Source organism: Motacilla alba, chromosome 1A (assembly GCF_015832195.1).
Source record: "Motacilla alba alba isolate MOTALB_02 chromosome 1A, Motacilla_alba_V1.0_pri, whole genome shotgun sequence".
NCBI classification, from domain to species: domain Eukaryota; kingdom Metazoa; phylum Chordata; class Aves; order Passeriformes; family Motacillidae; genus Motacilla; species Motacilla alba.
The window spans coordinates 4,599,258-4,624,613 of NC_052031.1; the positions used below are offsets into that span (position 1 = coordinate 4,599,258).

Genomic DNA, 25,356 nt, shown 5'->3' on the forward strand with positions numbered 1-25,356 from the left:
CGCATCCCTGCTCCCGGGGGGCTCCGAGCCCCCCGCATCCCCCGGGATATCCGCCCGAGGAGCCAACCCATCCCCTCCGCGCACCATCTCTCCGGGCTGGCCACTCTCAGAGTTTCTGGGACAGCGGGAAAACTTAATTTCCCCCTAAAAAAAATTTAAAAAGTAGAAAAAATTTAAAATTAAATTTAAAAAAAGGTGTGTGGCGGGGACATGAAGAGGAGTTTGTTGCCGGGGGGTTCCCGCGGGGGCAGCGCGGGGCCGGTCCCCTCCTCAGGCTCCGCCTCCCCCGGGCTCATGACACTGGAACCTCCTTAAGTTGCGTCTCGCCACAGCTGTCTGTAAGCACTGAGCCGGCTGGCGCCATCCTGCTCCTTTCAGAAAGAATGCCTTCCCTGTAAAAAAAAAAAAAAAAAAAAAAAAAAAGGAGAAAAAAAAAAAAGAAAGAAAAAAAAAGATTAAAAAAAAGGGAGAGGGAGAGAGAGAGAGAGAGAGGAGGGAAAAAAGTAGGGGAAAAAATAGTGCGAGCGAGCACAATCTGATCAGATCAAGCACTTTCAGCTTCATCCCTCCTGGGTCACATACTGCTTCTCCACCAAGGTTTGTGCGGAATTTCTTGAGCAACTTGTCGCTTTTTAATTTTTTTCTTTTTCCTCCCTCTCCCCACCGTCCTTTTCACCTCGCTCCTTCCTTACACCCCCTCTCTCTTCTCCCATCGCTTTACCCACTCCCTCCCTTCTGTTTTCCCCCTGTTCTTCCCCCCTTTCTCGGTTGCATAATAATTAATGAGCAATCCAAGGGACTCTGGGCTGCGCAGCAGCGAATGGCACAAGTTCTCACCGGCTTAAGCCACCGGAGCCTCTCAGGTGCAAATGGAACAAATAAAAAAATAAACAAACAACCGCGACGAGCAAAAAAAAAAAAAAAAAGAAAAAAAAAGAAAAAAAAAAGCCAAAAAAACCCCAAACCCAAGGAAAAGTGAGGGCTGAGCGCGGTGGGAGCTGCTGGGCTCCGCTCCGAGCAGCGAGAGAGCGAAAGAGAAAGAGGCGCTGGGAGAGGTGGGTCCAGGGCAGAGCAGGCGCTTCCCAGGGATGGCTGCCGAGGGATGGGATGGGTTTGCTCCTGCCTAAAAAGTCAGGTGCTAAAGTTCAGAACTTCTCAAGTACGTTTCTCTCCCTGCCTCTTCCTCTCTCTCTCTCTCTCTCTCTGCTCCTTCCCTTTCCTCTTTCTCGTTACAGGTGATCAAAGAAGAGAAACATCTGCAACAGAGCGGAAGAAACGAGGGGATCCTGCTTCGCAGAGAAATTTTTCCCCCGAGATTTTTTTTTTTATTTTCCCTTTTTTTTTTTCCTCCTTTTTATTTTATTATTCCTTTTTTTTTTTTTTTTTTTTTTTTTTTTTTTTTCTGGAATCGATCATTTATCACCATACCCCCAACTCCCCCTCCACTCTAAACCAAAACATCCCCAAACTCGCCGGGCAGCGCTTTTCCCCGCCCTGCACAACTCCGGCAGCGTCTCCCGCTCCGGTCTCAAGCCCTCCGCGCCTTGCTGAGGAGGAGGAGGAGGAGGAAGAGCAGCGGCAGAGCAGCGAGCGCGGAAGATGGAGGTCTCCACGGACCAGCCGCGGTGGGTGAGCCACCACCACCCGGCCGTGCTCAATGGGCAGCACCCGGACTCGCATCACCCCTCGCTTGGCCATACCTACATGGACCCCACGCAGTATCCTCTGGCCGAGGAAGTGGATGTACTTTTTAATATCGACGGACAAGGCAACCCCGTCCCGCCGTATTACGGCAACTCCGTGAGAGCCACGGTGCAGCGATACCCCACGGCCCACCACGGTGAGTGTCCCCGCCGAGCCCCGGCTCCCGCTCCTGCCCCGGGCCGGGGGCTCCGCGCTGCCCCGAGCCCCCCGCTGCTGTCCGGGCAGACCCTCTCCTGCCGGCGGGGAAGCTACGTCACGGGTGGATTTTGGGGTTGGCTTATTGGAAATAAATAAAAATTCAGGCTTCCTTCCTTCCTTCTTTTCTTTCTTTCACTTTCTTTTTTTTTTTTTTAATTTTCTTTCTTTCTTTCTTTCTTTCTTTCTTTCTTTCTTTCTTTCTTTCTTTCTTTCTTTCTTTCTTTCTTTCTTTCTTTCTTTCTTTCTTTCTTTCTTTCTTTCTTTTTCTTTCTTTCTTTCCTTCTTTCCTTCTTTCTCTCTTTTCTTCTTTCCTTCTTCTTTCCTTCCTTCTTTCTCTCTTTCCTTCTTTCCTTCTTCTTTCCTTCCTTCTTTCTCTCTCTCTCCCTCTTTCTTTCTCACTTTCATCCTCCCTTTTAACCTCACATCCCTCTTCCCTCTCTCTCTTCTTTCCCTCCTCCTCGCCTTCCTTCGGTTTCTTTCTTTTTCATCTTCCTCTTGATTTCTTCCTCTTGCCCCCTTGTCTTTCGCTTCGGTTTCTCCCCCCTCTCTTCAATTAGGCTAACAGTTAGTGTTTTCATACTGTGTTTAGTTTTTGCACGATTAAGCTGCTCTGGGGAAGCAAAGCAAGCTGGAAAGCAGGGGTGTGAAAATGACCCCGCTGTCCTCACGCTTGGGCTATTTAATTCGCACTCGGTGAGCTTGTTAGGCTTGGGACGAAACTTTTGCACGCACACCCAGGGCAGCACCATGGCGTGAGTTTAAAATAAGAAACTAAAAAATATGTAGCCCGTGGTGTAATTAGGTATCAGCGCTGGTGTGCTGTCCTGAGGGTCCTGCAGGAAGGTAATGTTCCACAATGTGAATCTTGTTCCTGGGTCACAGCTCTCAGAAAGGAGGTGAAATACCTGGGCCGAGGGGGCCCAGGTCCACGGAGGGATGAGTACTTTGGTGCCATCTTTTGTGAAGAAGTGGAGAGATTCAGTATTTCTAGCTGGAGTTTACCTGGATGGTTCAAAAAATAAAGAAAGAAATACAAAATGAAAAAAAGGAGGGAAAAGAACAGAGGGTGGTTTGTGAAGCCGGACAGTGATCTCTGTCGTAGCAAAATCTAAATTCCCGAGGTTTGCAGTGGAAATGACCCCAAAATCATGGAGAAAATGGGATGAGTGGAGTGGAGATGGAGCCGAGCAGGTTCAGGAGGCTGCTCCCAGCCCTCAGCAACTTGTTGAGTGTGAGCCTGCATTAGGCTCCGCTCAGTAACTGCATTGTTCTGCTATTAGTCCCTTTAAAACAATTATTTTTAAGGATCAGCAGCCTTTGTCCTTTCTTTCTTTTCTTCCCTTTTCATTTCTTTTTTTTTTCCCGATATATCAGCAGAAAGTGGAAATGCGGTCTCTCTGATCTAGCCTGAATATTATTTACTATGCTACTTCCTGGGGAAGATAATGAATCTTGACCCTTTCTATTCGTATAACCCACCTTCCCTTCCTTTTGAGCAGCGACTTTCAGTATTGTTCACGAGTGCCTGGTATGGTGAAAACCAGTTTGGAGCTTTTCTAGACACACAGGAGCTCCCCGTGCAAACATATGTGTCCAGCCTGTAACTATCTGTGGCTCCATACATCCGTGTTTGCATCTCTGCTCCTGTGTATTCAGCAATCTCTATACACATATCACAATGCCTACAGAGGTTAAAGATCTCCAGGTGTCAGAGACTTTCCAGGGCTTTATCATCAGACACAAACTTGCTCCCTTCCAGTTGAATAACTGTGTTTTCCATCTTACAGCCATTCGCTCAAGTTGCTGTGGATTTGGATAGATTTAATTCTCAGGATGTATTTTCCTATTTGTTCAGCAAGGGCCGAAAATAATTCAAAATATTAGGTACAAGCCCTTAGGAACATTTATAACCAAAGGGAAAAAGATTTGCCTGCAAAAATCTAGTGGATTTTTTTCCTCACGAAGTCCAGGTCTGTATTTTAAAAGACTAGTGAAGTGTCCCATGTCACAAAAAGGGTATGGAGCATTTCCTTTGAGGCAGTTGGTACCCTCTGCGTGTGCCATATGATCGCAAAAAAGCCCTCTAATATTTCTGGGCAGTCTCATGGAAGAAGAAAAGACAAACTGAGTGGTTTGCAAAGTTTATCAGCCCTGTTGCAAAGGTTGTCATCATGTCTGTGGGCATTTTCTGGTCTTCTTCGTTTGACCAGAGAATTCCCAGGGTTTGTAGCTCACGGCTCTGTTCGGGAAATCATTTTCCAGCTAAGGAAAAAAAATATTTCTTCAGTCGGGACTTGGCAATTTCACGCAGGATCTTTGCTTCAAAGTCTTGGTGGGATTGCCTGGAAAACGGAGAGAGTGAAGCAGAGCTCGCCAAATCCCGTGTCACAGGGCTGGCACCCTGCTTGGAGGGTCCCGACCCCAAAACCCGTTCCTCAACAGGAGCGGAGCTGCCACCCCGTGCTCTTGTAGCTTTTAAAATTTAATTTTTAATGAGGAACGGGCTTTCTCATCAGATGTAATTTTCCTTGCTCCCCTCCCATGCTGAGCTCTTTGGGAAGGACGAGGGGTGGCGGTGGGGGAAGCACGTCCCGGGACCCCCACGGGGGGCTTTGCCAGGGCGGCAGAGGGATGTGACCGACGTGTCTCCGTGTTTTCTCCGAGCAGGGAGCCAGGTGTGCCGCCCCCCGCTGCTGCACGGCTCGCTGCCCTGGCTGGACGGGAGCAAGGCGCTGAGCAGCCATCACAGCGCTTCCCCCTGGAACCTCAGCCCCTTCTCCAAGACCTCCATCCATCACAGCTCACCGGGACCGCTTTCCGTCTACCCACCCGCCTCCTCTTCCACTTTATCCGCCGGCCACTCCAGCCCGCACCTCTTCACCTTCCCGCCGACCCCTCCTAAAGATGTGTCCCCGGATCCGTCCATCTCCACCCCCGGCTCCACCGGCTCCACCCGGCAGGACGAGAAGGAATGCATCAAATACCAGGTGTCCCTGGCCGATACCATGAAGCTGGAGTCCTCTCACTCTCGGAGCAGCATGGCCTCTTTAGGAGGAGCCACCTCCTCCGCTCATCACCCCATCACTACCTACCCACCGTATGTCCCAGAATATGGCTCTGGACTTTTTCCCCCCAGTAGCCTCTTAGGAGGATCGCCAACCGGCTTTGGGTGTAAATCGCGACCAAAAGCACGGTCAAGCACAGGTAGGGCTTTTGGCTTCTTCGTCCCCGTTGCTCGGGAGAGGAAGCTGAGAGAGGGGGGAAAAGTGGGGGGCGAAGGGATGGGGCTGAGCCCTCGCTGCAGGGACACGTGCTCGAGCATCGGTGCCATGAGCAGCAGGGGCCGAAGCCCTCGTGGGGGACTCACACGACACTTCACCTTCGCCACAGGTTGCTCTGCTAGGTTTATAACCAAATTCCCCCTTGTCCGAGCCTGGCTGGGGATAGAGCCAGGCCCAGGAACCCAAACCACCCACCCGGTGCCGCCGGGCTCCAGTCCCGGGGGCGACCCGGCCCCTCCAGCGCCCACGGTGCGCTCAGCTGCGGCGCCCGGGGAGGAAACGAAACCGAGGGAACCGCAGCATTAGTGATCTCTCCGTATTTTAATAATGGTGCTAAATCCCGGCCAACTTCCCCCGCCCGCCCTCCGCCTCGTTCTTCCCAGGGCCTCTTCCCATGCGGCGCCCGGGGATGCGGGGAGGGTTTTCCCCGGGGCGGTGCGGAGAGTTCGCCCACGCAGCCCCCCGCTCCAGCCAGCTCCGTGCCAGGGGGTTTGGATCACCCACCAGGAGAGTCCCCAGAAGTGTCCCCCATGTCCCGGGGCAGCCGGAGGGCCCCAGCTCTGCGCGCACCCCGCGGAACGGGCTGCGAGGGCTGCGCGGCTCCGGCTCCCGGCGGCTGAACACGCCGGGCTTGGACGTCTGTGCGCACGGAGGGGTGGGAGTGAGCCGAGGGGACTGTGTTTGTGTGCAGAGGAAAGGGCGATTAGTCAAAACTCTTTTTCCCCCTTTTATTATTTTTTTTTTCTTCTCTATTTTGTTTTTCCGAGGAGGCTGCTGCGGGGTTGCCTGGCATGAATGAGATCAGTTTTCAGGGTTTTTCCAGGGTGACATTTACTCTGTCTGTCTGAGCAGGGACTGTCTCTATTTAGCTGATATGTTTGAGCTAATCCAATTATTTTCAGACTGCTGCACGCGACAGTTGCATTGTTTATCCAGCGCCAGGAACTTTAATAGAGTCCGGATGCGGTTAGAGTGACAAAAAAACCCAGACCTGTATGTTTTGTACATGAAAGCAGGAGAGAGAGAGAGAGATGGGGTGAAACAAAAGAGAGGGACAGAGACTCAAACAGCCCGGGAGCGGCTGCCCCGCTTAACCGGAGGGGAACAAAACGACCTGGGTATTAACGGGACCGGCTCCCCGCCTGGCCCCACTGCGGACCGGGTGCTATGTCCGGGGTAGGGACCGGTTTATTGTCGCCCCGGGCGGTGCTGAGCATCCCCCGGCCGCCCCGGCGCCCGCCGAGCCGCAGCTCCCGCCGGGGCACCCACCGGCTGCGCGGCATTTCCAAACCGTCTCGGCCCCCCTCCACCCTCCCCTCTTGTTTTCCTTTTGCCACTTTCTGTTACTTTACCTTCTAGAAAGACATCTGCGGTTCGTGATAAACCAACCCCAGCAGCAACACCTATTTTTTTTTCTTTCTCTCTCTCTCTTTTTTTTCCCCCTTTAGAAGTTGATCTTAGCAAGCTAGGACCTCTCAGACGAAGAGGGTTGGAGCTGGAGAAAAAGGAGGAAGGGGGTCATTTTGCAGGATAAAAGAGGGAGAAGCGGCTGCAAATGTATTTTTTTTGTTGTTGCTGTAGTCGCTGGGGAGGTGTGAGAGAAGAGGGGTTCAGTGCGAAGGCTCTGGAGAAACGGTTGCCGTTTGTGGTTAGGGCACGGATGCCTCTTGCTCGAAGGCAGCACGGGCTGGGGCAGCGGGGAGCCGGCTCTGTGCTGAGCTGGCTCTGCTCTGCTCTGCCCGGCTGAGGCCTGCCACTGCTCTCAGGTGGGCCACCGCTGAGGTTAGGTACGAAAAAACTTCCCCCACTAAACCAAAGACGCAACGAAAAACCCTCTGAAAGCAGCTGAGAGGCAGGGTCTGCACCCTCCCAGTTCCCTCCTCCAAACTGGGAACTGGTGGGCTGGGGGAGATCTTCCACTGCAGTAGCCTGGGAGAGGATAAAGAGGCATCAAAAAAGAAGGAAAAGAAGGAGGGAAAGAACCTATGAGGCAGGCTTGGGGCTATTTGCTATCCCAGATAGCCAGGATGGACCGCCAGGCTGCAGATGTGGTGGGGAAACCAGAGGGGCTTCTGAAAGTTTTGAGTGGTGGAAGCTTGATTCCAAATTAATCAATAGCAGATATTGTCAGAGTTGTCATGTACTGGCTGGAGCTGGGGAGATGTTTTGGGGGTTGTCTGTGATTATTTTGGGGTCCTTGATGTGGTTTGACCTGAGGCCAGAGGAAGAGCCCTCCAGGCTCATGAACACCCCTGGGAGCTGGAAGAGTGCTCAAGGAGTGACACTGGGGTCCTCATACACATCAGAAAGGGGGTCATGGACTTAAATTCTGTATCCATTATTTTGGGTGTAGAGGGCTGGAGGCTTCTTGCAAAGCCTGAAAAGGTTTTTCTGGTGCCTGTGGAAACATGGGGTCTCCAGAGTTGTAGGAGCCCTTAATCCAGAGGTGAGGGGAAATTGTCAGCTCCCCCCTCTCCCCCAAAGAGACCTGTGGGAGGACTGAGAGCTTCTTTGGGGAGCCTCTTGAGCCACCATGGTACTCGGGTTGTCATTGTCACCATCCCTCTTCCCCGCTGCTGGGACACAGGCCTGATGCTGCCTGTGGAGTGGTGCAGGGGAGGGGAACAGGATCAGAGCCCACCAGACTGTGCCAGGGACATCGTTCAGCCATGGCTTTGGACCCTTGCTTGGAAATCCTGAGCTTGGGGGGGGACTGGCAGGGTCTGGCACGGCTGGGTCCCTGGGGAGGTTTTGGTTTTTTTTTGGGGAGGGGGGTCTTTCCCCAGCCCCTTCTATCTCTGCTTTCCCTAAGTGAACCATGTGCTCTCTTGTTTCCAGAAGGCAGGGAGTGTGTAAATTGTGGGGCTACCTCAACCCCTCTGTGGAGAAGAGACGGCACTGGGCACTATTTGTGTAACGCCTGTGGACTCTACCACAAAATGAACGGGCAGAACCGGCCCCTGATCAAACCCAAGAGAAGACTGGTGAGTCTCCTTCTATTTTATTCTTCTTTTTCTGCAGCTTTTGCTTCCTATCTGCAGCTCGGGATGGACAGGGAACCTCAGGCAGCTCCCACTGGTCCCAATGTGTCCGAGGGCTGGGAGGGAGGGATGCTTGGAGAGATGGTCCCAGCTACTGTGGGCTACATGTCTGATCCTCTTGCAAACTGCAAAACAGGTTTAAAAAATCAAGATCCAGGCTTCTTGCAAACCAGAACTGAGTTTTCAACTCCACATGGTGCTTCTGGATGGTGACCCAAGGACAGTGACATGTTCCGGGGCTCAAGGACAGGATAATAATTTCCTAGTGACCAAAGAGCTTATCAGAAATACCGGATTTCTCCTGGGCTCTCCAAACTTCTGCCCTCCACTCTTTAATGTGTCTCTATCCCCCTTGGCTGGTGGACTCATGGAGAAGGGACCCAAACTGGGTCCCGGGTGTCACTGGGATGTCACTGGTCCTGCAAAGAGCTGGAACCATCAGGTCCTGGTGCCACTGGTGTGGTCATTTATGTCTGTGCCATCTGGGTCTCAAATGGTGTCACAAGGACACAACACAGAGAGCATGGTGAGGGTGCAAAGCCAAGCGTATGCCCAGGCTGCAGAAGTTGGAGGAAGATGAAATGAGTTTGAAATAATAGTTACAAGACTGGTGACTGTTCTAAGCACAGGCAATACCTTACAGCATCCCCTGCGATCTGTTCATGCATTTCCCTGGAAGCCACAAAAAGGTCTGGAAGCTGTGGGCATGGCTAATAAATGTGTTAAAGTGTATCTGGCAAATAATCAGGCAGACCACAAGGGGAAAAAAATATATCAAGTGGGGGAAAAAATTATGGTCCCTGCTTGGGAAGTTATTGAATGTTTTGAATCGAGGCACGTTTGTTTTTGTCAGGATTAAAGATGTGGAAGGGCTCCCGGGGGCTGCCTAAAATGTGGAGGAAAGGTGGCTCTTGCCTGTCTGTGGAATTTCTGAGCTGATGGATGGATGTGGCCACTTTGGTGAGGCTTGTGCCCGGCATGGCCAGACCCTGCAGGCAGGACAGGGCTGGTTCATTCGTGTTCCCCTTGAAGGTGCTCACAGCTCTTAGGTTGGGATCAGCCCCCTCACCTCTGAGACATCCATAAAATCATATCAGCTTTGTTCCCTCTGGCTCTGGGAAGCATTTGCAGGGTACATTCCCAGGAAGGGCTGTGCTGTGAGGGGCATCAGCAATAACTCTGTCTGGCTGCGTGAGTTTTGGGGAAGATGTGGGTTTGCTCCTCCACCCCACCAAACTTCCTGCGTGTGAAACCTCTCCGTGCCCTCCTATACGGGCTTTTCCCGTATAGGAAAATGTTTGTCTCTCTCATCTTTCATGGCCTTGTTAGAAAAGAGGAAAAGCTTTCTAGGGAGGGAAGTACAGGCTGGAATTTTGATTTTTTTGGGCAGCTCTCTTGTTCTCTTCTCCTCCTCCCCCCGGCCCTTCTGTCTTAAACACACAGCCCTCGTTTTCTTTATTTTTTTTTTTCCTCGTTCTCTCTCTATGTGTAAAGTTAACTTCCTAGGAAAAAGCTGCCGGATATCTGAGCCCTGGAGATAACTCCTAAACAACAGCTCCGTTTCCCCAGTCCAAACACACAGGAGCTTGAGCGTATCCAAACAAGCAGAGGGGGAGGTAGAATAGGAAAGCGGCTGGAAAGAGGGGGAGAGCTTTCAAAAAGTGTCTGATGGAACCACGAAAGAATGTCCCGAGTCACCCTGAGCCCGGCACATGTAAAATGAACTATATAAATAAATACATAGTAAAAGGTCATTCTTGGGGAAAAAAAAAAAAAAAAAAAAAAAAAAAAAAGAGGAAGAAAGAAAAGAAGTAAAGAGAGACCTTGTCTTGCATTATCGCTCCAATCTTTGGGCATTTTAGTTAAAGTTACAAAAAGTTCTCCTTCTTTAAATGCGGCCTTTGCTAAATGTGAAATTTGATTTTTCTACTTTCCCCACCCCACCACCCCCCACCCCCAGCACTGCCTGGGAAAAAGAAAAAAAAAAAGGGAAACATTCCTAATGCTGTTTGCACCTATATTTATTTCCCTTGCTAACCTCTGAAAAGAAAATTAGTCAGAAGGCACCAGAGCTGGGCTTGCATTTGCGCTTTCTGTGCCTGGATGTGGACGTGCATGTAGCTGTGGCTTGACTGGATCTCTCCTGCTGTGAAGGCAGGCGGGCTGGGCAAGGCTGTGGATGGAGGCTCAGGGTGGGGATCCAGCTCCTTTCCCCTGCCACAAGGTTCCTGCGTGACCTCGGGCTGGTTTCATAGGCTCTGATCACAGCTGCACTGAAACTAATGATAGGATTTGATGGGTGGGAGAGAGGAGGCACAGACAATCTTAGATGCTGAGAACCCATCCCAAGCCTTGTTAAATTCAATGGGCACCTTTGTGAGGGTGTCCTTTAGGTGACAGGGATGAAGTCTTGCTGGCTAAGGGGGCTCAGACAGCTCTGCCTCATCATGAGGGGGAAAGTGGAAGACCTGGAGATGTTGGCAGGGGAATCAAGAACAGGCAGGTGGTACCACACCGTCACTGCCTAAAAAGTCTTCAGCCCTCTTGAAGGCCATTCCTGTCCCTGTCACAGGCAGTGGCAGCCCCATTGCTGCTGAGATAAAAATCTTCCTTTAGTTTTTCTCGCATTCCCTGCCCATGCAGATGCAGAGCTCTCCCTTTCCAAGTCAAGCCAAGCTGGTTTTGGAAGGATTATAGCCAATTTCTCAGCAGGCCCATGCACATGCAATCTTATTTTAGGAAAATGATGCTTGGAGCTTTGTGGGTAAATGCAGACACTGAAAATGCCCCTTAATTAAGCATCTTTATTAGTACTTGGTTCCTCCAACCTCCTCAATTTCACCTTTTCATCACTGCTAGCGCTTCTGAAGTTGTGCCTTTGCTCACTGGCAGCTGTGCCATGGGCTGTGGTCCTATAGATGATATAGGGCAGCTAATTAGTCATCCCATTACTGCCATGGCCAGGCCCCTAGTCGTTGATTAGCGTCAGTGGATGCCATTGCTGGGAGCTGTACAATAGCGTTATTATTCATTGTTTCCTGCCCGCTGCCTGTGTCTCCGGTAGAAGTTGGTACAGCATAAAAGGTGCACCCTGGGACGGAAAGAGCTTAAAATACTCAGCTAATGATGCTGAATTTTTGCAAGTGAAACACAGCAGTTGGAAATAGTTTAAGAGAAGACAGTAGATGTTGTGATTTATTTGCTTATTTAATGTCAGAATTTGTTTGAAGGCAGCGAGGTGGTGACCAGGCGTGTCTTTTGAACGCGCTTGCTGTAAGAGAAATTACAGCGAGCGCTGTGTAGAAACCCCAAATATCTTCAAAGGGGATGTTTCCCCTGTGTGGGCTGAGCCAAATATCACTGGTTTTTAGAAATTTCCTTAGGCTTGATTTTTGGGTCCGATAAAGGCAAAGCTGCCACCAAGAGACTCAATCCAGCCTCGTGCCCCTCCAAGCCATGCGCGCCGAGTGTCAGGAGTTGGGGGGCAGAGAGCTGCAGACTCTTCTCCAGCTCCTTAGTGAGAACCTGGCTTTGCAAGCTGTTGTCTCCATGCCTACTTTGGAACACATTCATTATTTCATTATCCTGGTGATTTTGAAGGGACCCCAGTTTAGGTCCATGGCGTGATCAGGAGGTGTGTGCGCATCAGTTCAGGGCTCTGCCCTTCATGCTGGGATGTTTCATCTTCTCTGCTGGTCCTGGGATTTTTTTCAAGTCCCATGTGCTGTCCCCAGCTCCTGCTTGTCACCAGCTAAGTCAGCGAAAGTCCTCCTTGGGACTGGCTTGGTTCAGAGTGGTTTATGGCCAGGCAAAATGGAACTATCCTTACAGGCAGCCTGAGAGAGCCACTCGCTGTCGGATCAGCCACTTTGTGATGCTTCCTAGTGCTCATGGGCATCATCTTATTTATTTTTTAGACAGTCCTTTTTGTCTAATTAAAAGAAAAAAAAAAATCCTCCCCTATCTAAAGCAAAACCAACCCGTCCTCTTTCCACCTACGCCGCATTCAATTATGATTAAAATTGCAACATGACCTAACAAGAGTTGGTATTAACGCTAAGGCTGTGCCAGTGTCCATGTTTGCATTTTGGGTTTGTTGTACGGTATCCAAAGATGTGGTATTTTCTTTTTTTTTTTTTTTTTAATGTTGGATGTGCTACAGTGTGCGGCTGTGTGGGGTGAGGGGTAAATTTGAAACAGTAAGAGCACAAAAGAGAGCATTAAAGGCTCAGTTCTGCAAGGTGCCAAGCATTGCTATGATCTGGCAAATCGCTTAAGCACATGTTTTAACTTTAAGCACATGAGCAGTTCCATTGAAAGCAACGCATCGGGATGAAATCAGAGCTCTGGGACCATGTCATATTGATGAAGAATAGATAGGATAGGGATCTAAAGGCCTTTTTTTTTTTTTTAGGAGCTGTAGGCATTTGCACACACGCAAGCAGGCATACGCACTCACACAGCAGCCTGAAACCTCCTGTTCCTCCTTCAGAGGCAGAAGGACAACTTGTTTGCTAAAGTTACAGTTTTTAATGAGAAGTATGAATTTATGCATGTGAAAGAAGAGCAACTTTACTAAATTTGACTTTGCTAAGTCATTATCACAGCTAACAAAAAAAGCTCCCGTATACACTTTGCCACGTAGATTTTTTTTCTTGCTCCTACCCCTTTATGAAATGGTAAATTCTTCTTTCAGGCTTGTTACCAATCCTTAAATAAACATGAAGGTTTGGGCTGAGAAAAGGGTGTAATTAAAAAGTTGGGATTCTTGCTCTTTGCCGCGGTGTTATTTCCGATCTGGAGCCTGTCTCCTTTGAAGCTGAGCTGAGTTTACGGGACCGGGCTGTGCTTGCGGTCGGGCCCGGCGAGCAGCTGCCCACCCTGGTCTCACCCGCCGCTCGCTGGAGCCGGAGTGACTCACGCCCTTGACTCCAGCAATTGTCAGTTCAGGCCCTGACTGCAGAATTAGACCCCTGGGGGGTCTGGGAGAATTAAGATGGAAAGACATGTTGGCATTTAAATAACATTTTCCCCTCTGGAATGGGCTGTGCCAGCGCTGCTAATTTTGATGAGTTCTATCGGAGGTTTAGCACTCACTTTTAGGATGCCCTTTGGCACCTGATTCAGTTCACATATAATTTGGGATTAAAGTACCTTGGGGATTTTTTTTCACAATTATTATTTGTTCTCACAAGTCAGTTTCTGGAGGCCTCTGCTGATGTGCGTCAGTGTTGCAGGGTTGATGTTTTCTTTCTCAGAAATTTTGCTGATTGCTTTTTTTTTTTTTTTTTGTTTAACACGGGTGTTTTTCTCTTCCTCTCCTTCTCTTTCCCTCCTTCCCACAGTCGGCAGCCAGGAGGGCGGGCACGTCCTGTGCAAACTGTCAGACCACCACTACCACCCTGTGGAGGAGAAATGCCAACGGCGATCCCGTCTGTAATGCCTGTGGGCTCTACTACAAGCTGCACAATGTAAGTGTGACTGTAATACTCAATAATGGGGCCTCAGCTTTGGTGCTCAATGATCCAAAGTCTTCCTTAACTTGAGGATTTCCAGTCTCGGGTGGTGCTGAGATTTCTGTTATCCCTTTGGGGACCTTGGGGTTTGGAGCGATGAGTTGTCAGCCTTTCAAACGTAGCCTATCCAACTTGGGGAGGTATAAAACAAGGCTGTCCATGGGTTATGTTATAGCTTTTCCTTGCCCGAGCCAAGAGAGGAGGGGTGGGTCAACACAGAGAGACATTATCTGCTGCTGATTGTGCTCAAAGAGTTGGAAAAGACAACACACTGTCCTGCAAGCCGATATCACTCCTATGCATAGCTTGGTTCCTCCAGCAAATACAAACTCTGGAAAAAAAGAAATACATGCCAGAAACTATTTAGATCATTCTTGGGTTTGTGGCTGCCTTTGCCCTGTCCCCAAAGATGATTTATTTAGGCCCTGTGTTTGTGCTGGTTGATGCAAACGAGTCCCAAACCAAAAAAGGACTTGATTTAGTTAGTGGGTTGCAGAGTCTGCTCAACCTGTGATGTGAATTTCAAAGCATCTGTCATGGAAGGGAAGGAGAAATAAATGAAATGAAATGAAATGGCTGGCAGATTTAATCTAACATCTCCATGGAAAAGTAGCTTGAAGGAACCAGGGATATGTGGCCCACGGAAGAGCTAAAGGGACCTGAAAAGTCTTCTACTGAATAATACTGCTAATAAAGGAGACTTAAAGCTACTCCTGTTCCTCTCATTCCGCTTGTGGCATTAGAATAATTATTATGTCAAAAGAAGGAAAAGACTTCCAATTTCTCTGCTTTGATATATTTTTTTTCCCACTAGTGGTTGATTGCTTTGTGTTTAGTTTGGAAATCTGGGGCTATGTTTTGCCCTTATGTCCACCCATGGAAACACATCAAAGACGTGTCGGGTTTCATGGGGCGTCCAACCCTTGTGGTATCTCAGTCCCTTCCACTTGTTATTTCAAACTGCTTGGTTTCTTAGGATGAGTAAACAAGTTTGGATTAAGTAGAAAAAAAACCCCAACAAACAACCAGGCTAATTTTTCACCTGTTTCATAGGAGGCATCTCTCTTGGAAAAAAGAAAAATGTGTTTACCTTTTAGTGGGCAGGTGTCTCAGCATGCTTTTAGTCTCATGTAGCAAGTAAAGCTTGTCATCAAACTCTCAGTGTGATCACTGCAAACACACTGGGTTGGACCCAGGGTGAAAGCTCTCAGAATATCACGAGAAAATATTCTGTTTGCTATTTCCTTGGCAAGAAGGGATCAAGGTCAGCCAGCTTCACTGAGCGGGGGATCTATGCTTGTGCTCTGTTTCCATTTTGGCCTTGTAGCCACCAACGGTGGGACTTAAATCACGCAGTTTGGGAAACCTCTAAGAAGCTGCTCCTCCTGCAGCCAGCAATGCCCTTTGAAGAAAACAGGCTCTTCTCAGTTTGTGCTGGTGGATGTTCGTGTATTAATGGGGTGACTTCTACCCTTGAAGACAGTGTAGTTCCTCCCCATGCCTGCAAAAGATGGCAGGATGATGAGTTACGATGTGTCTGATTCCATTGTAGACATCTGACTGGAGAAATCTCCTCCTGAAGTGTTTAGAATGGTGTCTGAGTGCTGAGGTTCTCCAGAAATGTGCCTGCAAGAACACATCCTTTTCTTTTTTGCACTAACACTGCAAACCTAGTCGGCCTGAATTGACCTCTAGATCCAGTGTTTAGGGAAGCGCCGATCCAGCTGTGAAATTTGTGACATGGGGCAGGCCTTGAGCACATTGGAACCATTTTCATATTCATTAAAAACACCAACAGCTGCTTAAAAGCTCAGCACAGCTACTTACCAAAGTCAAGTAGTATCTTGCCTTATGAGCAATGCCATTAATGGATCCTGCTTAAATGAAACCCCCAGAGGACTGAGCTCCCGTGTGCAGCAAAATAACCAGGCAACGATACTGAAAACCAGATATGAGTGGGTAGATCCTTCTTAAAAAAATTATTAAAGTACTTACCAAAGTATTTAGTAAATTATTTAGCATTTAGTGAAGTATTTGCCTAAGTATTTAGTTATGACTGTGTTAAGAAGTGTGGTCTTGCTCCCTGTGTGTATATTGTCTCATGATTTCCATCAGGAGAGGGGTCAGAAATAGCGAGGCTGATTGTAGCATGTCCCTCCCAAGCAGCTGTTAGCATGGATGTTGTGCCAGTGCCAGTGGAAGGTCTTTGGATGCTTGGAAGTTGACTTAACCCTGTTTCAGGCTAGGCTGTAGCAAATTCCTGTCTGCTGTTTTATCCAACCCCACTCCCCATTTTTTCTTTTCTTTGGGTTTAATGAAATTTTCTGTGACCTTAACATCATTAGGGTATTTTAATGGATTGATCTGCAGTTGAAACTTACCCCGATTTCATGTCCACACCGGGAACGATTGCAGTGAAAAGGCGAATTTTTTTCCATGGTGTTAATTTTTTCATGGAGCTATATCAGTTTGTTTTACTGTTGATTCCCACAGCTTAAGCAAACCCATTTGTCAGTAGGATATAAGCAATAATCATAATAGTCTTGGGGTGCATTTAGTGAAGCTGTTGGCATTCCTCCCACTGACTTCAACAAGAGCCGGCTCCATTAACACCAGTTTTAACAATGACTAATATTTCACATTGATACGGTGCCTTTCATCCCGTGGCATCCCAGAGTGCTTTCTAAGATACAGCCAGCCTGGAAGATTAACCCAACGTTGTAATGACTATGTCTGAAGGATAAATCCACTTCAGTGACAGGACCTTATTGAGGTCAATGGCAAAATCCCATTGTCTTCAGTCAGAGCAAGATCAGGCCTATAATGGTTAAGACTATCCCCTGGATTTGATCTGCTGCATATGAGGTTCTCATCCTTGCTATTTTAGTCCTTAGAAGTGGGATGAGCCTTTGCACACTTCAGGGATGGGTGGGAGTGTACCTTGCTGGAGGTGCACAGCAGGCTGGCCTGGGCCTGTAGAAGTGAGTGATTTGTCATTATTTTTGGTAAAATTCATCAGAAAAGGCTCCTTTCACAGTACCCTAAAGCAGGCCTATGTGTCCCGAGAGCAGAGCAGTCAGTATTTTGCATATGATAAAACAAAGAGCATAATTCCTGCCCATAATTAATTGGCTCCATCTGAAATTAATGAATTTCATATACATGCGTTGGGCTGGTTTAATTTTAATTTAGCATGTGTTTGTCATTTTTATCAGAATGAATTTTCACGGAGAAGGTCTTCCCTCCGGGTCTTTCATTTCTCTACCCCAGAAACAGAGATGGGTCCTTGTCTTTGATGTTTTGGGGACCACTTTTACCCTGCTGTGACTGGTCTTTGAAGTCACTGGAAAAAATTTCCAGCTTGCTGCTTTGATTGTGCTGGTTCCTGACGTTTATCTGAGAATTTATCTGTTTGGCTCTCGGGTTAGTTACCTGCTCAGAGTGTGAGACCATTTACACTGGGATGATGTGGCCAGCCAACAGCTTGCATGGCAGCTCTGACCCCAGCTGTGGGGCTGGCCACGGCTTTGTCACCATCCTGACACAGAGCTGGGGTTCCTATCCTTGAGTTTCACATCAAACCATGGCCTGGGCCATCCTGTTCTTAGAGATTGAATGAAACAGGAGAGATGTTGCTTTGGGGAAGTGTTCACTGTCCTGTGGGAGATGACACCAAGCAAGGGTCAGGACCCTGTGCGTGTTCCAAGACCCAGAACAGCCCCAGTCCCACCACCAGGCTTGTGTCACTTTGCCACAACCAGCTGCCAAGCTTGAAACTTTGCTGCTTCAACTGGAAGTTGGTTCTGGCTGCCCCTGAGCCTTTGTGTTGTGGTACAGATCCTGATTTGAAGCTGATGGGGCAGGGGCTGTGTGTGCCTCCCCAGATCTGAGGTGGATTGGTCAGGGATTGGCACGTCCTGGCCTCCTCTGATGCTGCTGCCTGGTGGGGCTCACTTGGGACTTCTTCCTGCCTTTGAACCTGGGCAACACATCCCTGTTAAAAACTTAAAACAGGCCAGGAAAGCTTTCCAATCCCAGTCATTTATATGGGGCAAAGGGCCATCCTTGTGTGTGTATCCTCATTCCCTCAGTGAGGACAGAAAGCCAGGGAAGCGGGTTGTGCTGTGTTTGGAACCCACGACATTTTGAATTTTGCTTGTTGCTGCTGTTGTCGTGCTGCTCATGGGCAGATTCTTCCTTCCTTCTACCTTTAGCTGTTGGCAAGCAGGGCTGCTCTCTCCAGCTCCCTTTATCCAGAGGCAGAGGAATCAGCCTTATATTCACCCGTTTTTAGGTGAGGTGAAGGCTCTTGTCACTGCTGGTAAAAAGAGCCTGGGGTCACAAATTCAGACTGGAAGGACAAACCAGAGATGAACCTGGTCCTTCCTCTCCCCATAATTTCATCTTTGCATGTAACAGAGAGCTATTTTGTCCCGACCTCCCTGGGTAGAGAAATCCAGGAATGATTCTCGTGCTGTGAAAAGGGACCAGAAAGAGCCTGAGGAGCAACAAGTGAAACTTTGCTGTGATCTGGAAGGAGGGAATTCTTTATTCCTTGTGCTGATTTAAGGTCTTATGGACAAAGAGTTGCTCAGGACTTTTGCAGGGACGTCTTTTCATTGTCCTTCACAGTTGATCCTGGTGGACAGTGGATTCATTTTTTATAACTTTTGCAGAATGTCCATCAGCACCATCATGTGCTCACATTTATTGTGAAAAATGGTTCAGCCTCAGGGTGATTTGCTGCCTTCTGCTATAGGTGAAATCCTGCAGAGGAGCCAGAGCAAGACCCATTTACATTCTCAAGCCCAGATTTTTAAGGTTGTTTAGGGACATTGGAGGCATAAATCCCTTCCCAACTGTGGTTTGTGGGAGTTTCATGTCACCTGTGCTAGTGCATGTTGTGATGCTGGCTCTCTAAGCAGTACAGAATCACAAAATCATGGAATCTTCTGAGTTGGAAGACACCCCCTAGAATCATCAAAGTCCAACCCCTGGCCCTGCACAGGACAGCCTCAAGTAATAAGAATAATAAATTTCTTACAGGGTCTCCAACAGAACTTTTGCTACCATTTCCTAACCCTGATGGATGCATGGATGATAATTTCTGCTTTGTAGTTTAAGAAGGAGAATTTAATATTTATTTTCCCTACAGATATGTTTGTATGCATGTAGAAAATGCTTTGCTGGTCAGCACAGATACCTGTTTCAGCCTCCCTAAAAAAAAACCCTGCCTTTAGAAATAAAACCAGATTAGCTAAAGAAAACCAGAAAGGATGATCAGAGCAAAATCTTTGGAAAGAGGAAAAACAAGACAAAACCCCGTCCCTTTTGTGGAGAGTTGCCCAGCTTCCTAATGGAGCTGTGAAAGCTTGAGACTCCTCACAGCACTGAAATCCCAGCAGTTCTTGCTGCTAATGGTTTTAGATCAGACAGGAAGCCTCAGGGTGAGACGGTGTCTGTGGGGAATATTTCCAGGAGGTAATGATTGGTTTCATACCTAAACACAATGCAATTACCTAATGTGCAGATAGTTGAAATTTTTCAGCTGCTGTGAATTATTCGGGTATGTTTTGCTCCTGTGTGGCTCTGCCAGCAATTTTCTGTCGTCTTGTCTTCAGAAATTTCAACTGAGCTTGGGATTTCCTGGAGGGATTTGAATTTCGGGATGGGAATGGGGAGGTTGGGTAGCACATGGTGTGTACAGGGGAGGAGGGGGGCTGTGACCAGCTGGTCCTGTTGGGCTGGGCCATGGGGTGCACGGATCCCATGGTAATTTGGGGAGAAGGGATGGAAGCACAAAAAAATAATTGATTTTTGTTTAGATTAACAGACCCCTGACTATGAAGAAAGAAGGAATTCAGACCAGAAACCGAAAGATGTCTAGCAAATCCAAAAAGTGCAAAAAGGTCCATGACAACCTCGAAGACTTTCCCAAGAGCAGCTCCTTTAACCCCGCCGCCCTCTCCAGACACATGTCCTCCATCAGCCACATTTCACCTTTCAGTCACTCCAGCCACATGCTGACCACACCAACACCGATGCATCCTCCATCCAGCCTCTCCTTCGGACCTCACCACCCCTCCAGTATGGTCACTGCCATGGGTTAGCAAGAGACTCCCCTGCTGAATGCTTACAGTCTCAAAATGAGATTTACTTTATATACTACTTGCATTTTTGCAGGCGCGTGGTTATGGGTCTGACGTCCCAAATCAAATGGGAGAGGGGAAAAAAAAGAATTAAAAAAAAAAAATTAAAAAAATTAAAAAGGTTATTTGAAGGCGTAAGAGAGAGAGAGGAAAAAAATTAAAAATGCAGAAAAAAACTACAAAAAGCACAAAAAAAGGAAAAAAAAGAAAAAAAGAGAAAAAAAGTAAAAAAAAAGTTTTAAAAAAGTGATGTTTGCCACTTTTTAAAGGAACTCACTATGGCGTCTATGTATTCTTACCCACTGAATCTGGATACCATTTGTGAATAAGCCATTCAGAACTTGCATTCCCTATTGGACAGGATCTCTAGTGCTGTGAAAAAAATAAAATAAAATAAAATAAAAAACGCTGAACATTGCATATAACTTATATTGTAAGAAATACTGTACATTTGAGGAAGACTTTATTGCATCTGAGGAGCTGTAAAGAAAAGGCATGAAGGACTCCGAGAGAATTTTTTTTTAAAGGAAAAGAAAAAAAAAAAAAAAGAAGATGGGAGGACAATTTAAAAACCAGAAAAACAAACAATGCAGACCAAGAGGAAACGCGGTCTTATGAACAAATGGACCAACTGCCAGTCATGTCTTCTCCTTTATTTTTATTTTGGTTTTTTTGGTTGGTTTTTATTTTGGTTTCTTTTTTTTCTTTCGTTTCCGGGGAGGGGGAGGGGGCTGGCTAGAACGGTTTTGATGATGCATTAACTAAGTAACTAACTAAATAACTAAATAAATAAAACCTGTAGGGAGATCATTCATTTTGGGCCACGGGCCTTTTACATAGGAAGTACCAATGGTGTCAGGCAATCAGTGTTAACATGCGGACATTGCCAACAAGGGGGTTTCAGATAGCCATTCTCCAGGTCTATATGCATTGTGAACAAGTTCCTGTAATTGTTGTTTGTATGTATAATTCAACGCACCAAAATAAGAAAGATGTAGATTTATTTCATCCTATTATACAGACTGAATGGTTGTACAAATTTATTTACTGCTAGTGATAAGACCTGCTCTTTTTTTTTTTTTGTTTTGTTTTGTTTTCATATTTTTTCCTCTTTTTTTTTTTTTTTGGAGAATAAACTAGATTAAATTCTGTTGACTTAACAGTGTTTTGTGCTTGGGGGTGGGAAAAAGGAATATTTTTTCTTTCTTTATTAATTTTTCTTAGTGTTTGTTTGGATGGTATTTATGACATAGTTACCACGGGTACGGGAATGTCTGTCTCTGCGCTCATGCTGACAGCCAAAGCAATGTTTGCAGTAGCTTGATAAAAAAAAAAAAGATAAATCACAGAACAAAGGAAAAAAACCCTCAAAAATAAATGGACTGCATGTTAGTGTAACCCCACTGTCCAGTGTGTGCTCCCTGTCCCTTGAATCGCAGCCCAGCCGCTGCCCCTGCGTGATTTCGGGCTCCCAGGTGGGATGGGTCCCTTTGGGTCTCAGGCAACCAGGACCAAACTGGTGTTGAGGACAATTTGGGGCTGGGATAAGTGCAGAGGTACAGCAGGGTCCTTATGATTCCTGCTGCTTTTGGAAAAAGCAAAGGTTTTGGACAGGAGCTGGAGAAGCACATTCTGCTCTGTCTCATTGGGCACTCAGTGATAGATCAAACAAGCGACAGTTGGGATGTGAAATCAGGATGGAGCAGATCTGCCTTTCTCTTGGAGGAATGGGCAGAATCCGTTATGAAAGGCTGGATTTGATGAGAGAGGAAAATTCACTAAAATTCAAAGCCCATTAGCCAGTCCTGCCCTGCAAGAACTCATTGAAACAGTGCAATTTTAAATATTATTGCTACTGATAACAGCAAAGTTTGGCTCTTATTGTTTCATTTCTGGTGGTTTAATCCTTAGGAATCCATCCTTTTAGTTCTCAGAGTTTACTCATCCAGCTTCTTTATACTATCATAAGGATTGGGAATTCACCTTCCAAATGAAGGGTTAAACTTCTTATCAAAACCACTCCATTTGCTGGAGATTTAAGCGCAGTGTGATAAGACAGAGGTTACCAAGGCTGTGAGAAAACGCTTGAAAAATCCCAAACAAAAATACAACCCCCGAATGTAGAAAACCTCAACAGACCTGACCTGCAAATTATTTTTATATTTTTAATGCTGAGTGAAATATTTCACCCAGAAATATGTGCACCTCTGCCTTTCAGTGCCAGGTGGATGGAAAAAAAATCATCATATCTGTCACAGCTGTTTGAACCCACTTTCTCTTGGGTGATCTCTGGAGGGAGGGGTAACAGTGGCATGGTCTAATCTGCTGCTGCAGGATGGTTCACACCAGCAAGGGTTTTTGATGTAAGGAATAAAACAATTCAAAACTTTAAGGATGATTATACAGAGGTCGGATAGTTGGTGATTTGGGGGAGGAGGGGCAGAGGGTTGACCTTTATTTGGGCTCTTTCTCCCCTGTTTCAAAATGAACCTGGTTAAAGTATGTCTACCATAAAGAAGGATTTGGCAGATAGAAGAAGAACAGGCAGTAATCGTTTTGTAATGTTGTATATTCTTTCCTTTCTTCTCTGTTGACAAAAATGTGTAAAAAAAAAAGTCAGAACAAATGGTACACATTTAAAATCTTATGCTAATCACCTTTCTGCTTTCTCAATGAATATTTTAAGCATAAAGACTAAATGTCGAAATAAAACAGAGTGAAGAATTACTGAGATGCAAATGGAGATCTTGTTGGCTCCTAATTAATCATCTGTGAACTATAAAGCTATTTTCAATTAGCCTGACAAATCAAAGGAAATAATCATCTTTGCTGATATTAAGCTTGAGAGATTATTATTTTTTAATTCACAATGCTAGAACCTTTCCTTCCTTTTGCTCCTCAACAGATTACAGTTGGACCAAAATATTGATTCCAGGACCTCAGCAATGGCAAAAATTAGAGGATTTGCATGGCAGAAATTTACAGTCAGCAATTATTGTGGGTTTTTTTCCCCATTTGCTTTAGATGAAACTGGCTCCTGAATTTCTCTCTTTAACTCTTTTTGCCTCAAAAGTTCTTGAAATACCTTCTTGCAGTTTCCTTCTGATGTTGTTTCACAGGTCTTAGGGGCATTGAGTGAAATGAAGCAGGATTGGGGCCAGCCCAGAGAATGAGCATCCTGTAAAGGACACAAATGGAGACACTCTGTCTGCATATACTCTAGGAAATATATACATTTTGTCTAGAGACTTCTTACATCAATTACCTTACATTTCAATGTCAGGAGGAGGATGAACAGAATCCCTAAGATCACATCCCCCCAGCTACCACATGAGATGCTAAAGTAAAGTCAGTGTTCTATCAATGTCTCAATTTTTTTAAAAATTGTATTTTCTTTGAGTAAATTTTAATGTCTTGAAGGGTTTTGTTTGTGTGTTTGTGCCTGTGCTTTAAGTTTACTTTGTTTTGTTTGCTTGGGTGGACTTTTATTCCTTCTTTTCTTACCTCTGATGACTAAAATCTGGTTCACAGAACAGGCTGAGAACTGTAGTTCTTGGGCAAACACCTTGTGAATGGCCACTCTGCCTTTCTTCATTGCTGAGATTGCAGGGAAGAGCTGATGATGGGGGGGTCGGAGCAGGAAAACCCTCTGAGTCATGGCTCCACTTTGGCAATCTATATTGTGCAGAAAACACCATGGAAGTCCTTAGTGGGGTCAAATCCTGTGGTCTTTTTGCAGGCAAAATTCCTTTTGGGACTTTTGGTGAGTAATAGCTGCTGTGCTGCTGTGTCTGTTGCAGCTGCATTTTACTCCAAGCAAAACTCCACTGAAATCAGTGGAAAGATTCCTAATGAGTAATGCAATGAGACTAGACTCGAGACGTCCTATGCATTATTTTCAACCTTCTCACCTTGATTTACCCAGCCCACAGAAGAGGAGACTGAGGACAGGCCTCATAGCAGCCTACAGCTTCCTCACCCAAAGGGGATGTGCAGTGGCAGGAACTGATGTCTCCTCTCTGGTGACCAATGACACGACCTGAGGGCATGGCCTGAAGCTGAGTCAGGGCAGGTTTGGGTTGGATATTAGAAAAAGGTTCTTCACTCAGAGGGTGTTTGGGCACTGGAACAGCCCCGCCAGGGCAGTGGTCACAGCAGCAACCCTGACAGAGCTCAAGGAGTGTTTGGACAATGCCATCAAGGCACAGGGTGTGACTACTGGGGCTGGGAGTAGGACTCAATGATTCTTGTGGGTCCCCTCCAACTCAGGGTATTCTGAGATTCCAGGATCTCAGTTAATGTTTTAGCTCTGCTGTTCCCACAGTGGTACACACAGTGCACACAGCTGTTTTGATATTGAAGGGATATTTTTAAGATTACCAGCCTCAGTGCTTTGAGGTTGAAGAAAATAGAAATGTTGCACCTCGCGCAATCTGCAAACTTTTAATTTTTATCCTGTGCTTTTGAATCAGAAGTTGACTTAGGCTGCATCTAGACTTGCCTTTAGGTTCAGATTAGCAACGTGTTTTTAAAGTGATTTCCTCCATGGTGGCGATTCCACCTTGGAGTGAAGAGATTTTACCTTGGCTCACAAAGCTTGGTTTCCTTGGACCTCCACCTACTACACCCATGGCAACTCAGGCCTCAGGGCCAGAATAAAACAACACTGAAGTTATCTCCAAAAAATGGTTTTTGAGTCCTCAGCATGGGTTGTTTTCCCCTCCAGAATCACTTGTATTTCTAATGTCCACAGACTCATGGACCACAAGTTCTCATATTCCTTTTTGGTCACTGAGACTCTTGGTTCACTCAAGACTGGTTTTAATCTGGGGAAGAATCAGGGTGGGTGATGAAGGGACAAGAGGGAACCTGTTTTATTTTTTTGTAAAGTTTGGGGTAACAAAATAAGTTCTTATTGAAAAAAACCCTGTAAACTGAGCCTTTAAAATGTCCTATTTTCACCTACTTCTTCCTATTTACCCCTTCTATAGAGGATCTATATGGCATTGGAAAACTCAACCCAGTCTTGTCACATGGAAACAGGTAGTAAATGTGTGATCATAATTAAGATGCCAAATTTCACACCCTGAACTCTGCTTTGTGGGTGCAGAACTCTCAGTGGCATCTAAAGCCAGAGAGTCTCATGTCTGTATTTATCCTTCAGGGTACCAAATATCAAATTCTTTAAAAATACCATGTTCATCTCAACCTTAACTGCAAATCCAGTGCTTAATTTCTTCCACCTCCTCCCATCCCTAGATCTGGGGAGAAGGTATGTTATGAAGATAAATCCACCACTTGTGCAGAGTTTGGATGCAGGTTGATGAGCACCATGGAAAACCCACCAGCTTTGACACGCCTGCAGGACAGCAGGAGGGAGGAGTAAGCAAAGTACAGGTCCATGGCTCAGGAAGGGCACAGTCCTCCCTGTGCCCTGAATGAGGCAAAGGAAAAAACCAGGTGGGAC

General features: G+C 46.7%; 1 protein-coding gene across 4 annotated transcripts in view; it reads left to right on the forward strand.

Annotated features, from left to right (window-relative positions):
* Positions 1–20,084, forward strand: part of GATA3 (GATA binding protein 3) — a 26,296-nt gene extending 6,212 nt beyond the window's left edge. Inside the window, exons 1-6 of one of the 4 annotated variants that reach the window (XM_038154880.1) lie at positions 409–597; positions 1,236–1,840; positions 4,570–5,106; positions 8,022–8,167; positions 13,570–13,695; positions 19,566–20,084. In XM_038154880.1, the coding sequence (XP_038010808.1) occupies positions 1,600–1,840; positions 4,570–5,106; positions 8,022–8,167; positions 13,570–13,695; positions 19,566–19,850 (1,335 nt within the window). In that variant the 5' untranslated portion in view covers positions 409–597; positions 1,236–1,599 and the 3' untranslated portion in view covers positions 19,851–20,084. Of the gene's footprint in view, positions 1–408; positions 598–914; positions 1,056–1,235; positions 1,841–4,569; positions 5,107–8,021; positions 8,168–13,569; positions 13,696–19,565 lie in introns of those variants that run through there. The other 3 variants (XM_038154883.1, XM_038154882.1, XM_038154881.1) reach the window with 3 other exon arrangements.
* The last annotated feature ends 5,272 nt before the right edge of the window (positions 20,085–25,356 follow it).